Source organism: Serinus canaria, chromosome 2, assembly GCF_022539315.1.
Source record: "Serinus canaria isolate serCan28SL12 chromosome 2, serCan2020, whole genome shotgun sequence".
NCBI lineage: Eukaryota > Metazoa > Chordata > Aves > Passeriformes > Fringillidae > Serinus > Serinus canaria.
The window spans coordinates 41,930,862-41,946,656 of record NC_066315.1 but is presented as its reverse complement, the minus strand read 5'-3'; the positions used below and the strand labels follow the sequence as shown (position 1 = coordinate 41,946,656).

General features: G+C 36.1%; 1 protein-coding gene across 1 annotated transcript in view; it reads left to right on the top strand.

Annotated features, from left to right (window-relative positions):
- The window catches only part of TOPAZ1 (testis and ovary specific TOPAZ 1), a 39,306-nt gene extending 24,519 nt beyond the window's left edge, over window positions 1-14,787 (top strand). Inside the window, exons 12-21 of the mRNA XM_030233334.2 lie at window positions 259-374; window positions 1,238-1,304; window positions 2,278-2,452; window positions 3,974-4,074; window positions 7,116-7,281; window positions 8,101-8,265; window positions 9,288-9,491; window positions 10,558-10,741; window positions 11,391-11,583; window positions 14,233-14,787. Of these exons, the coding sequence (XP_030089194.2) occupies window positions 259-374; window positions 1,238-1,304; window positions 2,278-2,452; window positions 3,974-4,074; window positions 7,116-7,281; window positions 8,101-8,265; window positions 9,288-9,491; window positions 10,558-10,741; window positions 11,391-11,583; window positions 14,233-14,316 (1,455 nt within the window). The 3' untranslated portion in view covers window positions 14,317-14,787. The remainder of the gene's footprint in view (window positions 1-258; window positions 375-1,237; window positions 1,305-2,277; window positions 2,453-3,973; window positions 4,075-7,115; window positions 7,282-8,100; window positions 8,266-9,287; window positions 9,492-10,557; window positions 10,742-11,390; window positions 11,584-14,232) is intronic.
- Window positions 14,788-15,795: the final 1,008 nt, after the last annotated feature.

Here is a 15,795-nt window from a genome sequence, read left to right as displayed (position 1 = left end):
TACTGCTTGTTGGAATTTCTGAAATACATTGCCTGTTTGAAAACTCAAACATACCAATTTAAAAACCAGCACTGAAATAATATGAAAAGTGTTATTGTGAGTAGCTGAATTCGTGGTATCGATTTTCATTTATTCCTTCATTTTTGACTGAGATTCACTGTGATGTGTTTTTCCCAATATTGTTTGCCATTTACCTCTGAAGATGCATTAAGTCATCACAACTTTTAATATGCTTACTTTTCTTACCTTGTTTGATAGCTTATTGATGCTGGTATGTTCCTTGAGCTAGAACATTTTGACTACATTATTAAGTTACTTCGCCAATTGCAAGTTTCCAGTTGGGAAATGAGTACTGTCTTGAACATAAAATCCAGGTATGTCTTTAAGGAGCTATTCTCTAATTATAGCTGCTTGGCTCCTTCTTCAGCATCTATTTTTATAAATTTATGTGGAATCTTTAAAAGATGTGTTGGATGAAAATACTATCGTATCATGCCCAATTGTATTTTAAAGTGCTGTCAGTCTACTGTGTTTTAAAGATCAAGCATTGTTAAATCAAAATTTAGGTTCTGACCACAATTATTAGTTTTTTCCATATCAGTCATCGTTGTACAATTTGCTGGCAGCTGTGACAGAAGTTTATATAGCTAGCCAAATTAGAAACATCATGGTTGAATATATAATTTATAATATTAATATATCTTTTACCCACTTGAGCAAATGGTACTTCTGCAATAAACAACCCTTCTAGGATTAGTTATAATCTGAAGTAGTTTTCTAGTTTCATTTATAGTGTGACTACATAAACGTTTGTGCCAACACTACTAGGGAGGGTCATTTTTGAGTACTGCTGCGATATGCTGGACCAAATGTCAAATCTGTTCAAAAACTGCTAATACTTCCCCGTCTCTTGAACGTGATCCTTTTTCATTTTGGATCATCTGCATCAAATACACACACAAGCTGAGAAACTAACTTTGTGATTCATAAACATACCTTTGATTTTTAGTAGAAACCAAATATGCAGCATCTGTGGAAATAGCTTTGTTCAATTATTTGTTTAATACATGCACTAACTTCCCTTGGCAAGATTTTAAATGAGCGTTTTCAGTGTGCAGTTTGTGTAATGTGAAGCAAATAGGATCAAAAATCACATCCATTTAATGTTCACATGTGATAATTTGTTGTTCAATGTGATGTGTTAAAATTCAAGTATTCTTTTTTTTTCATATGGAAGAATTAAGGAAAGATATTTTGAAAAGGCATGGATTTTTGACTTCAACTTGGCAGTGGCTGAAATTCAGGTACAGTATGTGCATTCTTCATGACTTCTTTAAAACCTACATGAAATAGCAATTTCTATACATTTTTTAATTAGTGGGCTTTATTATCAAGTATAGGGAGCTTATGCAAAGCCATGTTTAGGAAGGGTTAACATGCAGGAGAAAGCTGTCTTTGGCCTTTCCGTAATGTCGGTATTTTGATTTATATACTTGTAGTTTTTTATCTTCGTTTTGCATCAAATTCAAAGATTTTGTAACTTGCAGCAATTATTTCCTCTGCTTACATTTGTTGTGCTTGTAACTGGTAGTGGTACATCATTCCTCACCAAAAAATTTATTTAATACATTATTTAGCAGATAGAATTTGTATCTGGTATAAAAACACACAATCGTAAAAGCAATTGTCAACATTGAGCAGTATTTTAAAGAATAAGAAAACATTGTAAAACATTCTTTATTTGGACACTTGTGTCTTTCATATTCAAGGTCAGATTACTCATTATGCACGATTGTAATATAGTTTGCATATTATCACACATCCAGTGTAGATCCAGAGATTAAAATACAAAAAGGGAAAAAACAGTACTGATTTTTTTACTCCTTTAACACCAAAGTCATCAAGTGATCTGGCAAGCAAAAGACGAATTCATATAGAAAATAACCATAAAGTCAGCATGCATCATGGGGAAAAAAAAAAAAAAACTGAATAAATGCCAGTTCCTAAATAGGATGAATAAGTTATGAGCTTTCTCAATTGGGGTCATGACATGAAAAAAGGAATTTAATTTCTTGAGGGATAGAAGTAATTAGCAGTCCATGCAAGTTTGGCAACATGTAACTGCCATATGACCATGAATGTTCTTGGCAGTAGCATTTCATCTGCATTTTTTCTCCTTTAAGTCTATCCGAGGTACATATCTCAAATTTCACTATATTTTCTGTTTGGTTTTCTGGAAGCAGGTTTGCTTATATTTATCCTCTGCCTCCTTTACAGCACTGCAAGGAAAAAAGGGATTGGACCAAGCTGGGAGCTTTGTATCTTAATGCAAGAACTGGTTGTGAACATTTTGAGGATCTTCAGAAATTGTTTTTATCTATTGCTGAAATTCTAACCAAGGATTCTGAGACAGACAGACCAGGAGTCCCTTTTTGTGATTTTGCTGATATAGGTAAAATTAAGATGCAAGAAGTGCTTTTTGTAGAGGTTTTAAAAGAGATAAAAAATTAATTGATATAGTTTTCTGATTGTTAGTTAATTTTATGTTACAATATTCTGAATCTTTTGAGGTATAAACACAGTCAGCTGTAATGTTCAGTACAAGCTATTTTCCAGTAGAAATAAAATGCTTACATGTAAGGAAGATTGTGAAGGAGGAACAGTAGAGTTTTGTGAAATCAAAAAGAGAACCCAGAATTCATTATCTTTCACTAAATATGGCCTATGCTCAGAACAATGGCAAATGTATTTAAGTATTTTCATATAAAATGTCACATGAAAATGTTACATCATGTTAATAGCATAAATAAGCTTTACTTCTGTAAGTATATGTATACTTGTGTGTTTTAAAACACATTGAACAGGTTACATCATGTATGTAATTTGTACCTTTTTTTTTTTTTTTTTTTAGTAAGTTGGATTTTTAGAATTATTTTATTCTCCAAAGAATCAATGGTTTCTGCAAGGGCTGGGTGCTCAAGAACCCAATGTTTTAATAGTTCTGGCAGGTTTTCTTGTCTCTTTCCTCCCTATGCCCCTTCATTTGCATATCTGTATCGTTCTTCCTAATGAGTTTGCAGATTACTGAGACTTGGTGAGGTGTCAGTGGAATATTAAATCATTTTGCAAAGGATTACTTAGATATTTTTCAACCTGTATTATCAACTAAAACATAGTGAATATTTATTCCAGATATGTGTCATATCCTTTCTGACCGCAGACTTTCATATCATAAAAAAGCTTCCAGTTGTGACAGAGGGAGAAGATTTTGTTGGAGCTTGGAACTTAGTCTATCTTTCCTAGAACAGTGGTCTCCCAACTGATAGGACCTCCATCAGTAAAAAATATTTGAGCAGTGACCCACAATTTATTTATGTTATATACATGTGCTACTACACCAATATATTAAATTATCTATAAACTGTGCACAAAAACAGGAATTACAAATACAAGATAAATATTAAACAAACACTTTTGTGTTTGTTTAATAACACAAATATTTTGAAGTATTTTACTTATTTTTATTTTCTAATAGTACAAAAAAATATTTCCTTCCCACAGCTGAATAGATTGTTGTATTCACATCCTACTTTGAGACCACTGCTCAAAAATTCTAACAGTTTTTCCAAAGAGGTTGTAATTACTCAGTTCTGCAATTACCAGAATTTCTTCATAGTGCCATAAAATGTAAAGCTTACTTTACAAATAATGATGTTACTAAATTATGCCATTACATGTCCAATCATTTTATGGATGACTTGGACTACTCTGAAATACTGTCTGAATAAACTATAGTTATTTACTCTACTTCTGATGTTAAGACTTAGGAAGTTGCTGCTTTCAATGGCAAATATTTCAGAAAATTTATTTAGTATTTTCACAATTACTGTGTTTTAGAAAGGTGTCATTTCTTTAAAACTGCATTTACATGTTAAATAAATAAACAAATAAGCCTTATTCTTTTTCTTTCCAGTAATGAAAAATTCACAGCATAATAAAGCAGACAGACTGTTCATTGGAAGGACTGGGATAAGCGTAATGTATTCGTATCACAAAGTACTGCAGTGGATAAAGGTATGCAGTGCTACAGGAACCTGACTGGAAGAAAAAGAGAAAAAGAATTAGTAATTTCTCTTCTGGATATTAAACTCTAGTTTCTGTAGTGGAATGACTGGGTGTGCCACCTGCCTCCTTGCTGTCTTAGTACTTCCTAACTGTCCAGCTGGACCAACAGATTTCTTGTGCCATTCTGAGCAGTAGTCTTCTATGGAGCCTATCATAATTTGATCTTACATCCTAGAAACTGATTGCTCATGTTAATTTTGTGATTTTTCTGAGCCAAGGTTGAGTCTGAATTGAGACAAGTGTTCCTGAGATTCTGGGCTGAGGTGCTGATGGGATTATTTCCCAGAAACATGACTTTCTTCCACCTGGCAATCGCATTGCATTCTGAGACCTCCCAATTAAAGTGATATTTAGAGAAGTTTGGGCAATTTTCTGCACTGGTGCTTCTGCATCTGACTTCAAATAGAATGGATAAGGCCAGGAAGACAGAAAAGCAGTATAGCATGTCTGCACTTGGTGATCTGCCTGTTCCCCAGAACTGCTGAAGTACTTTTCTTCCACTGAATCTAAGTTTCTAAGTTCCGTGAATCTTGTAAAACTCCAAAGAAAGAGTCACAAAGAAATACCTTTACAATCATATCTTTGCTGTCAAACATTACACAGAGCCAAGGCTAAGAGACTAGGCTTTTGACTGGATGTTTTACATTCCTTATGCGTCAGGCAGTATTGGTCATAATTTCACTGCAGTAAAATCCATTGCAATGTTAAATTTGTCTTTTTCTTCCTGGAAGGAATCAGTGCATACCAAACTCGATCTCTTATAGAAAGCAACATGAAAAGTGATAGCATAAGAAGTAATATAAGCCCCCAGTGATTTTAGATTTTGTTTTGGTCAGTGATCACATTCTGAACTTGGGCCTGATCCTTTCAGCTAATAATTATGCTGTACTGGGATGTGTACCATCCCATGAATTCTCCCGTCTTGGTCAATCCCCAAGCCCTCAGGGATGTTCCTCATCCCGTACAGGATGATTTCTAGCATGCACTTTTAGGAACAGAAGGAAATGTTCTCAGTTCCCTTTTCCCTCTTGAAGTTTTAAGTTTGGCTTTTCTTTGCAAATTACCATCAGGGAACCCTTCCTAGTTCACATCAAGGAATTAAATTGTCTTTTGTACAATTGTCTCTAAGGGATGACCTTCAGGAATTCTGTTATGTAAAAAACCTGTGCAGTGCTCAGTCTGTTTCCAGGGTCAACCCAAGGAGATATATAGTAGATGTGCTTAGTCTAGAGACAGGATGCCTGTGCTGATGAACCATTAAGTTTGCAGCATCGGCTTCATTAGTTCAATGGTCTTCAACAGGTCCCTTTCAAGCTGCAGCACAGTATGATACTGTTTAGGAGTAAAGGGAAGGAGAGAGGGTCTTTGCATTAGCACTTAACTAATATTGCGCTAGAACTCTAGGCATTTTTGTTCATCAAACTTAGCAATTAGAACACTTAAGATACTCCTTACCACAGAAGAGAGAATCTAAATTCTTGGCATTGAGGAGTGGTACTGCTCACATGCCCACTGAAGAGTTTCGTTTGGCTTGGGTTTTGGCTGTCTTTTTCAGCATATAGTGTTTGTGTGCCTTCAGACATTTTAGCTGTTTTCCAATCCATCTTAAGGGAGAGCCTTATCTTGGACTGCACAACCCTGATATTTCAAGGATATTCATCTTCATGTCCTAATTTCTTCTCCTAATGTGTGAGAAGCACATGTAGTGTTATTCTTTCACAACATGAGTTGCTAAAAGTAAATGCTTCTTACAGTACTGTGATTTCTTTCATGTCTTGAGCAAAAGATCTTTATTTCTTTGAGAGTGCTGTGTTAGGTATCAAACCTACTTCTCAAGAGATTACTGACCAAGATCCTCAAACAATTTGTAGACAACCTGTGTTGACCATATTAGAGTGTGAATGAGGTTCTGCTCTGAAGGATTTTTATCAGAACTGGCAGATCCCAAATTTATCTCTGCTTCAGGAAGCTGTCATTCTTACCTCTCCCTACCTGATTTGCTCTATTATATGTATCAGATAAATCCATAATCCTGGGCTGATGGGCTAGTATCTACTTGGTCCATGTCTTTTTTTGCCCAGAAGGTAGTCCAGAAAGTGAGATAGTAATGAATTTGCTCTTCCTGCTCTGACCAAACTAATTTTGGCTTTAGGACATGCCCTGTGCTGTTTTATGAGTAAGTTGGACTGCCTGAAACTCTAAATGTGCTTTTCATATCATTTTTCCTTCAAGAACATCAAGCCCCTTTATTGCAGAGCTTTGGTGGCTCTTGGGGGTAAAATATGTATGCTGGTTGGGCCTGAAGAGAATTTTCTTTGTAAGAGGTAAGGAAGGTTCATAAAACAAACAGCCAAAAAGTTGTTAAGATGAAGTTTCTGTAGAAAACCAGTCTAAATACCAGTCTGTAATCTGATGATAAAGTTGTTGGTTGTTACAGTGTTGGCCAGATAGGCCCAACTTCTTCCCATTTATTGTCCTGCTGCTTACAATCATCAGTGTTTTCTTTGACTTATGCTGGAGTAATTATTTCAGTTTAACAATTACGTCTCTGCTGCAAAATTAAAATTCTCTGTATGATCTTTTAGAATTTTGTAGATTGTGTACTACTGAATGAAATCAAAGTTAAAAATATTAATAAACCAAAGTATTAATAAACCAAAGTAAGCACATAATATTATTACAAAGTATACTAAAAATACTGTATTGAACATTATATAGTAGAAATAATGTTATGGAGGAGAATGTTGGGAACTCTTCGACAGTTGGTTGGTAGAGTTTTTTTGTCTACATAGTAAAAAAAACTTAAAACTCTTCATTTGAAATTCTACTAGATGTCACCCCTGACTCAGTTTGGAACAGATAACTGCATTGATACCTATAAATCTGTGCCACCAAATTAGATCTGTTCTATTTTATATAAATATACTCTGTGTTCACTGATACCATTGCTTTCTCTGACCTTCCCTCTTTCCCTCTCCCTCATGTACCAGGGAAGGAAGGTTTTGGATAAACTGCATGAGCTACAGATAGATTTTACACTCTTGAAAGGACTTGTAGGTGCAGGGAGGTCAGCATCCAGGTGTCAGATTGTTAATAAAGCTGCAGAAATCTTTCTTTATTCTGGAAATTTGGATGGAGCAACAAGGGTATTGAGAGGTAAGCCTGTCTTAAAATTTTGTCTTAAATTTGAACAGTTCACTTCTATGACAGATTTCCAATAAAAGTTACAAGCTGGTCTGTGTTACTAAATACAGTCAATAATACTGAGGCAGCAAAGGAAACATGATCATCTTACTGGTTAATATTCTTCTTTATATGTATAAGAAATATTACAACTAATTTTTTCAGATGTTTTCACAGTATTCTACTATCAACGCCATTCTACCTAAAGATATGCCATAATGAGGGAGGAGTGCAGCTTGGAAAATTATGCTGTCCCATGCTGGGAGTGCAGTTTTCCTTTGAACCAGGGGACATTCAGTGTCAAATTTCTGGCTTGGGTCCATGGAATGTTCCCTTGTGCCTCACAGAATCCTCATTTAATATAATTGCTTTTGGACAGTACCATATTTCTGCAATTATTACATATGGCTTTTTGGAACTCGGATCTGCTGAAAATATAAGAAATTCAGAAGTAAAAAGAATAGAACGTATGCTGTAAAGTGATATTGAAGATGTAAATTTGCTGTTTGGTTTTACAGCTGTACATAGATACATATCTATATATGCCACTGACAGTCCATTTTACTGCAGTGATATTTCACAAAAGGGGTGATTTAAAATATAACAGTTCAGAGAATCAGTCTGAGGAGTATTGGTCATGAGGAACAAATTATTAGTAAGTCAAGCTGCACTTCCTGTGCAATTCTGAAGTTAGTGTTATGGTACAGTTTACAGTACATTCTTAATGGCTCTAAGTCTCAACATCCAGAAGTTCCAGTTCCTGAAATAACACTGCACTGTTGTTTGCCTCAGAGTCAGAGTGGATCACAGATGCACCATTGTGGCCCTGTGATAAAATGGACATCCTCAATCGACATAATCTGTTATGTGCAATAGTGCACAAATACTCGAGGAAGAGTTTGTACAGGCAGGCATTTGAAGTTCTGCAGAACTTACCGGGTTTGCAGAATCATTCTGGTAAGTAAAGAAAAAGATTCTGTGTAAAGAGCTAAAAATTTAACAGATGATCCTGTGCTGTTCTCGTAGTGTTTTGAAGCTAAAATTTGTTGAAGTATGATAGGTTTATAACAAGTCTGTTTGTGTTTTCCAAAGAGTATGGTGTCAGTTAAATACGTGTTGTGCTCTGCAGCTCTTGCTGCACTTGTGCATGCACTTGGATGTGCACACTCACTTGTCCTCTTTTGCTCAGTTACTACACAGGCAACAGGAAAGACTCATCAAAATTTTTAAGGATCTGTACAGTATATACAGATCCTTAAAAAGAGATAAAATAGGAATACTTTAATTTTATTTCATCTTAATTTCAGGTGAATGAGGTGGGGATTTTTTTCTTTAACTGAGCTGGCTAACCTAAGCGTCTCTTACATACCATGTTAAGAACCGAGTGCTCTTTCAGGCCTTATTTATCTGACAAATTTCGGATGAGTACTTCAGAATGAGATATGTAGTTACTTAGGCTCCATTGAGGAAACCTCAGCTGATTCCTGTGTGTAGGTCTCAGTCTACTATTCTTCTAGGTATGTTACGAGAGAACAATACTATGTTGTATTTACCACATAGTTCTTCGAGTTATGTGGTAAATACAACAAGGCTGCTCAGTCCTGCCAAAAAGGTGACAGTTCAGAGTAAGAGCAGAAGCAGAAAACCAAGGGGGTTTTTATTGGGGGAAATCTTAAATCTGAGAGATTAGATGAAGATTGTATTTATAGGCTGGAGCAAGTGAATGTATTTTTATGTGATTCTATTGGTTTTGGCAGCAAATTGTTACTTGAACCTTAACACTTGTCCTTCACAATGTGAATGAACTACTGTATGAAAAGACTTCTGATGAATAAAGCATTCATGTTATCCCAACCTTGTTCCATCTTGCTGATAGGGGCAAGAGTTCTGATTTAGGTTCTGATGGAGAAATGATTCTTAACTAGATTTGCATTTTCATTAATTCAGTAGTTAATATTAATATTTTAATTTCATTTCAGATATTATAGATGCTTCTCAATACAGCTGCCTTTTTAATAAGCTGGTAAATGCCTGTTTTGAGAACAAGAACCTTGGAGTGTCATCTTCTGCAGTAGACTTCATGCTTTCCAAAAAAATTGCTATTGATTTTGTTTTACTTAGAGGATTAATCACAGCTTTGGGAAGAAGTTCTTTATGGTCCAAAGCTAGGACCTATTACAAAAGTAAGTTGCTTCTTAAACAATATCCTCCCCTTACATTATTTAGATAATGTGCTCATAACATTTCAGTATGAGTAAAAATTAAAACAGTACTTTTTGTGTCACCCTCAGGAATTTATTTGTAACCAAAAATACTTACTAGGAAATGGTGTGTTGAAAACAAGAATCAGTGCATACTATCTGGCATGAAATAAATGTAATTGTGATAAAATTAATTTTTTACATTCTGTTCCAGAATTTCTAGTATGTGAGCTCTGAAATGGTTGAAAAGTGCATCATATTCACATTTTCATCTAGGCAAATTAGATTTCCTGATACTTCTCTCTAGAAGTGTACCAGCATCTCTGTGGTGGTAAAATTATTAATATTTAAGATTTGAGAAGTCTGGCTAATTATTTTATCCTACCTATAAGAAAATTCATTTCAAATGAAAGCTAATGGTCTGTAATTGTTTTCAACTCCCAATTTCTGAGCTAAGATAATACTGGGTGCACCACTCTGCAGAGGATCTCTCCATACGGTCACGTTATTTATTTACTGTTTAATTCTGTCAGTTGCAGTTAGCAGACTGCTTTAAGAGACCATCCTTTCTGGAATGGATACTTGGTTTTGTTAACATTGGACTTAGAGGTTTTTTTTATCTCTTTTTTTTTCCCCTTGAAATGCTGTATATGTTGGGTTCCTGGGATCACTTGACAGAAGAGAGGGGAACAAAGCGGGAGATGCTGTTCAAATGTTCTCTCACTTTGACCATGATTAACAGCTTCTGTCTTACCTGCGTAAATTGTACTTGCTTTATCACAGACTTGCTGTCTCCAGACTTCTGACACAGCTTTTTAATCATAGCTGATAAAACTCATTGAAAAAAAAATCCAGCATTTTACAACTGTGAATATTACGTGTGAATGCTGTGTACTGTGTTCTCCAATCAGGCCATTTCATAGGTGAAATAGTAAAATCCATTAAGGCTTCAGGGTTGGGGTTTTTCCACATTTAGTCACACAGAAGAAGAGAGATCTGTGTTTAGTATTGGTAATCCTAATTCCTCATTTTCTGCATTTACTCTCAGATGCTTTATCACTGGGTTGCTACCCAGAGCTGCAGGGAAATTTATATCACAAATTCCTGAAGATTCCCTCTTACCTGTCTGAAGTTGAGATGCTGTTGGCCATTGAAATATTTCTTGTTTCAAATGCCAGTGATATTCAAAGTTCAAGGACTACTAGTCAGACTTTTCAAATAATACTGAAAAGGTTTGTTTTCAGATATGTACCATTTTGATTGTATTTATTCGTGTGATCATGTAAGTAATAGATCTTGTTTTCCTTATCCTTCCCAAAAAATACATGTCTTCCTTTTGTTCCTTGGAAAAGTGAGAAGTTTTTTATCTCTTGTTCCCATGTGTATACTACTGTATATCTGTTTGTTTCTTAAATAGTAAGTTCTGCTCTTGCAAAAAATGTAGGCATGTCACTTAGGCACAACCTCGTTCCAAAAGTAATTACATGCCAAAACTGAGTAAACCTTATAGATCCAAGCATGTACATGAATTCTTGCTATTTCCAGTTCATTAAATGGTTTGCATTCATTTACTGAATCTTCCAGCCCGGAGACATTTTTTTCATGAAATGTGCTGTGAATATTGCAGAGCTACTTTGCACTGGTATTAAAGCTTACTACCTTTCATCACCATTAAAGATGTTAAAAATACTTTTTCTGTAACTTTTTAATTCTTCAGAACAATTATATAATCTGTCTAGAAATTAGCATAATATTTATTGGTGAAAAATGCAAGGCATTATTTTAATGTTTTTGTAATCTTCCTGCATTATAAAGTGTTAGATTAGTGACACATAGGCCTGTATGGTACCTAATTTTATATTTGTTAAAATTCCCTTACAGATCTGAAGATACAGTTCAGAATAACAGTGCCTATCAAGAGGCAGTGGAGAGGCTGATCCAGGCGGCTCATTTATCTGATCCAAAGCTTTTTCTTAAGCATTTGACAATGAATGTTAATATGGAAAAAGTTTACAGGCTGGAGCATTCATCTGCTCTAAAATGGCTTCAGGAGAATATGAAATGGGCTGAGAAGGTCTGGCTGTTCCAGTAACTACTGTTCCAGTAGTTACTAAACAGTTTCCACTGTGTTCGGACTGTGCCTTACTGATTTACAGCAAGGTTTCAAACTCAAGTTGTGGTTTTAAATACTATATTGATGGTAATGCAGAGAGTAGCACAGAAATAGCAATTTTTTTCCCCTAGCTATCACACTGACTAATATAGATGTTTTGCAATGGCATCACCAGGTAATGAGGAAGCTGCAGCCTCAGAACCTGCATTCTCCATTCTTACAAAGAATTAGCACTTAGCTTGTTTCTCCCAGCAGGTAATCATATAAGTGTAGTATAAGGATAAATAAAAGTGTAGGTAAGTGCCTTGGTTGAGTGCATCTACTGTTCTTGAGTGAGACATTTTCCACATTCCTTCATAGTCTGTAGAAATAATACCTTTTTCCTTTTGTCTGCCTCACAGTAACTTGTGAGGTCACTGTCCCAACTGTTTGCACCTTAGATCCTTATTTCTTTGCTCCAAAAGCCCAATAAAAAGCACTGAGAATAAAATAACTTCAAAATCACTTGAGACATGCCTGATTTAGGATACCTTTCTTCACAGAACTGAGAGCCTACATGTTGCTCACAACTGAAGGTTTAGTTGATAATTTAATTAGATATTTATTTGATGTAGATAATAGCTTGTGTATGGTTTCACATTTGTATATATGGATACTCCCACTGAAAAGGAAAACGTGCATTCTCCCTTGATTGTGCTCTTAGAGGTGGTTTTGCCCATCTTCTAGGTTCTGCCAACTGCATGATGAGATGGAGACTTCTAGCAAGCTTGTTTCACCATTCCTGGTTCTTCAGGATTTCTGCTTTTTTCCCACCTGAAAATCCTGAATCACATTTAAAGCATGAGTTACATAAGTCACATTCTACAGCCTGAGTAAGAAGAACCAAACATTTAATACCAGAAAACCTCTCACAGCAAAACAATACAGCCTCTGTCAAAGTTGATGCTTTTGAGCCCACCAATTTTGTAGTGTTGTTAGTTTAGATCTTCAGCACCAACCTTCACAAACTTGCCAATAATACAGCTCTTTTGGTCCTGCTCTCCATCCCCTTTAAAGCCTTTTGTTCTGAGTACTTAAGTTCTTTTAGGTATAGAAGTTCATGAATTTTTAGGCTGTTCCATCATAAGTGAGATTAAGATGGGGGAACAGGACCTGAGTGTTTGAAAAATGTCTCCTTTGGAGTAGCAAAAGTCTGTTCCCAGTTCCTGCAGTATTATTTCACATGTCCTTTGCAGCTCTAAATCATGAAAGCCATCCTGACCTAAGTACTGGGTGGCTGTGTGGAGGGTTTTGGTGTCAGAGGTTTTTCTCTTTGGGGGAGGTTGCCATTCCAGTCTTGTGGTTTATGCCATTGATCTGATGTCATGAATCTGATTGTCAGGTTTTGGATTCCTGACCTCCTGAGGGCCAGGTCCTGAACTTTATCAATACCACTTCTCACCCAGTCTGTTAGGCAGTTGCTACTGGAAGAGAGAAGATTGAATCTGATGACCACCAGGATTGCTACTTTCCTCCTGTGCCACCTGTACAGAAAAATGCTAGGATAGAGGCTCTTGCTTTTTCACAGGGTATCATTCTTCTGTAGGGATCATCTGCCTGCCTTGTAAAAAATGCTAGATCCAGTACCAGTGGTACCAGATGGCATTTCTGTAGAAGCCATTCACCTCAGTCTTAAGAGTACAGTTGGCACTGGTCCAAACCAACTTTGGGTGCTGCCCCTTCACATTCACAAAGATAGCTTTGCCATTTGTAAGGGTATCCACCTGATCAAATCTAACTGGATTCTGCTGATTTTGCTTCCCAGTACCTGAAAGACTGGATAAAAAGTAATCAGGTTTCAGGTGAGGGATCTAAACTGATGCTCTTGCAGGCACTCCAGCATTAGTGGAAAGAGCAATTTTGAAAGGTTCCAACAAACTAAAACTGGTAGTAAGAAGCAAAGTCAATTTTGCTAATTACTTCTTAAGATCCTTTGTGGCTTAATCTCCCTTGGAATTAGACAGAGGCTTTCTGAACCTGAGCTAAATCCCACATTTCTGTGAGTGGTACCCAATGTGGCTAATAGTGTGTTTGACAGACACAGAAGGACAAAATTTTCTTTGTATGGCTTCAAAACTTGTGATGTTCTAGAGACAGCAGAATTTTTTCGTCTATAAGCAGCCTTGAATTCTTACTTAGATCATCCCCAGCACAAAACTCCAAATGTTGCTTTATTTTTCAGACAAAGGTTAATCATTGACCTTCAAGCTTAACTTGGAACTGTGTAAAATATTTGTAATGTTTTGGCTCCATCTCCTGAGTATCCTCTTCAGCTGATAGGATGTGATCTCAGTCATGTTTTATATTAACAAGCAAAGCAAGCTCCCCACGTCATTGCTCAGAAGTTTTGTTACAACTGAGGCTTCTAGTGTTTGTGTCCATATAGTGTTTCTCCGTTTATCACCATGATAAACCAGTAGGCAATTGAAACAACTTTGCTATTTAGTCCTGTATTTTGCTTTTTTGTTCTGTCTGTGTCCACATGAAATACAATGCAAGTCTCGTCGTTTTGATGTGTATCAGAAGGCCAGAGTAACACTCTCAGTAACATTCTCAGTATTTTGGTTAGAGAAATTCCATGTGCCAAACAGGACAAAACTTCAGTGTGGTATGGAAATGAGCCTGGAAAGATGGAAAAAGTATCCTGAAGAATAACATTAGGTACAGCAGAGGCAATGCAGTTTTGCAGAGGCAGCCACTCAGTAGATAATATCCATATTTTTGCTTTCTCTCAGTATAAGTTAAGCTGAAAGAACTTCTGTTTGACATTAAACAATATATTTGGTATCATTTTTTCACATAGGAAATAAAATATGTGTTTACCTGTTTACAGAGAGAGAGAAGGAAGAATGTGCAAATAAAAACTACCCTGTGCTGTGCTCAGTAGCTTGGAGTAGACAACACTGTGCTCCTTCGGTATGTTGTTGGATGCATGAGAAATTCCCTCTGTGAAAATCTTTTTTCAGTTTTCACTGATTACACACTATGCTATTGGAAAGATTATTTTTGTTGGGTGTGGACAGTTTCTTGTAACTAAAACAATAATGTGGTTTGGAAGACTTACCACAATTTTATTTCAAAATATTGATAATTTTGAGAGTTTCAAGATGCAGGACAGAGGTGAGAAGCTGGAAGTAGGACCTTGATAGTTTTATGGTGTTTTATAAAGGGCAATGGGGGAGGAAGGGGGAGAATTTTGGAGGAGTTGTTAAGTTGTTAATAAATGTTTTTTAATATTTATATAAAGTATTCAAAATATCTGAGTCTGTATTGTCATTAAATTATTTAATTATATTCAGATTCCTGTAATGAACACTCTAAGATATGCAGCAAGATGGGCAAGCAGCAAAGCAGAGGTGGAGAGTTTAATATCTTGTAACCACTACAAGAGCCTGGAGAATGATATGCCGCATGAGGAGGTTAAGAAAGTGTGAAATCAGTCAGACTATGCAGTTCTTCTTTACACCAGAGCACACAATGTAGCAAATGCTCATGAATAAATTGGGCTGAAACTCCCAGCTGTGGAGATGGCCAGCTTCCAGCTTTTACTGGAAGTGGAGGCTGCAGCCAGGGTTACAGGCTGTACTCAGTTCACTGAAGTCAAATGGATGTTAGTAAGAGTTTCAGTTGAGGAGAAATAGTAAAATTAAATATCTCTGCTGTAGTAGTAGAAGTTTAATTACTAAAGTCTCAGTGTCATACTCCTCAGCTTAATAAACTTTAGCCACAGTAGAAGGAATTATTCACATTTCTTGTCCTTTCACATTCTCCAAATACATCTTGCACCTTTGTGGTTTTATTGGAGAAGGGTTTTTTTGCAAATCCAGCTCCATATTTTTGAGTCTACACTCCTGCGTAACTTTTTTTTTAATTACTAGAATCATGTGTAGTATCAGAATGATACATGATTGTCTCAGAGTTCTGGACCATTGCATGTGATAGGACTGGAGAAAGTGATGCTAGATTTTGACCTTCCACAGACCAAGGACCAAAACAGAAACAAACGAGTGAGGAGAAAACAGTTCCAATTGCCACTTCTAACAACTTAGAACTAAGAAGCAAGAATGTTTTAAAATTCTCTGTTAGGGCTCAAGATGGCAAAATAAACTTTTTCAGATGATAATTTTATCTGGT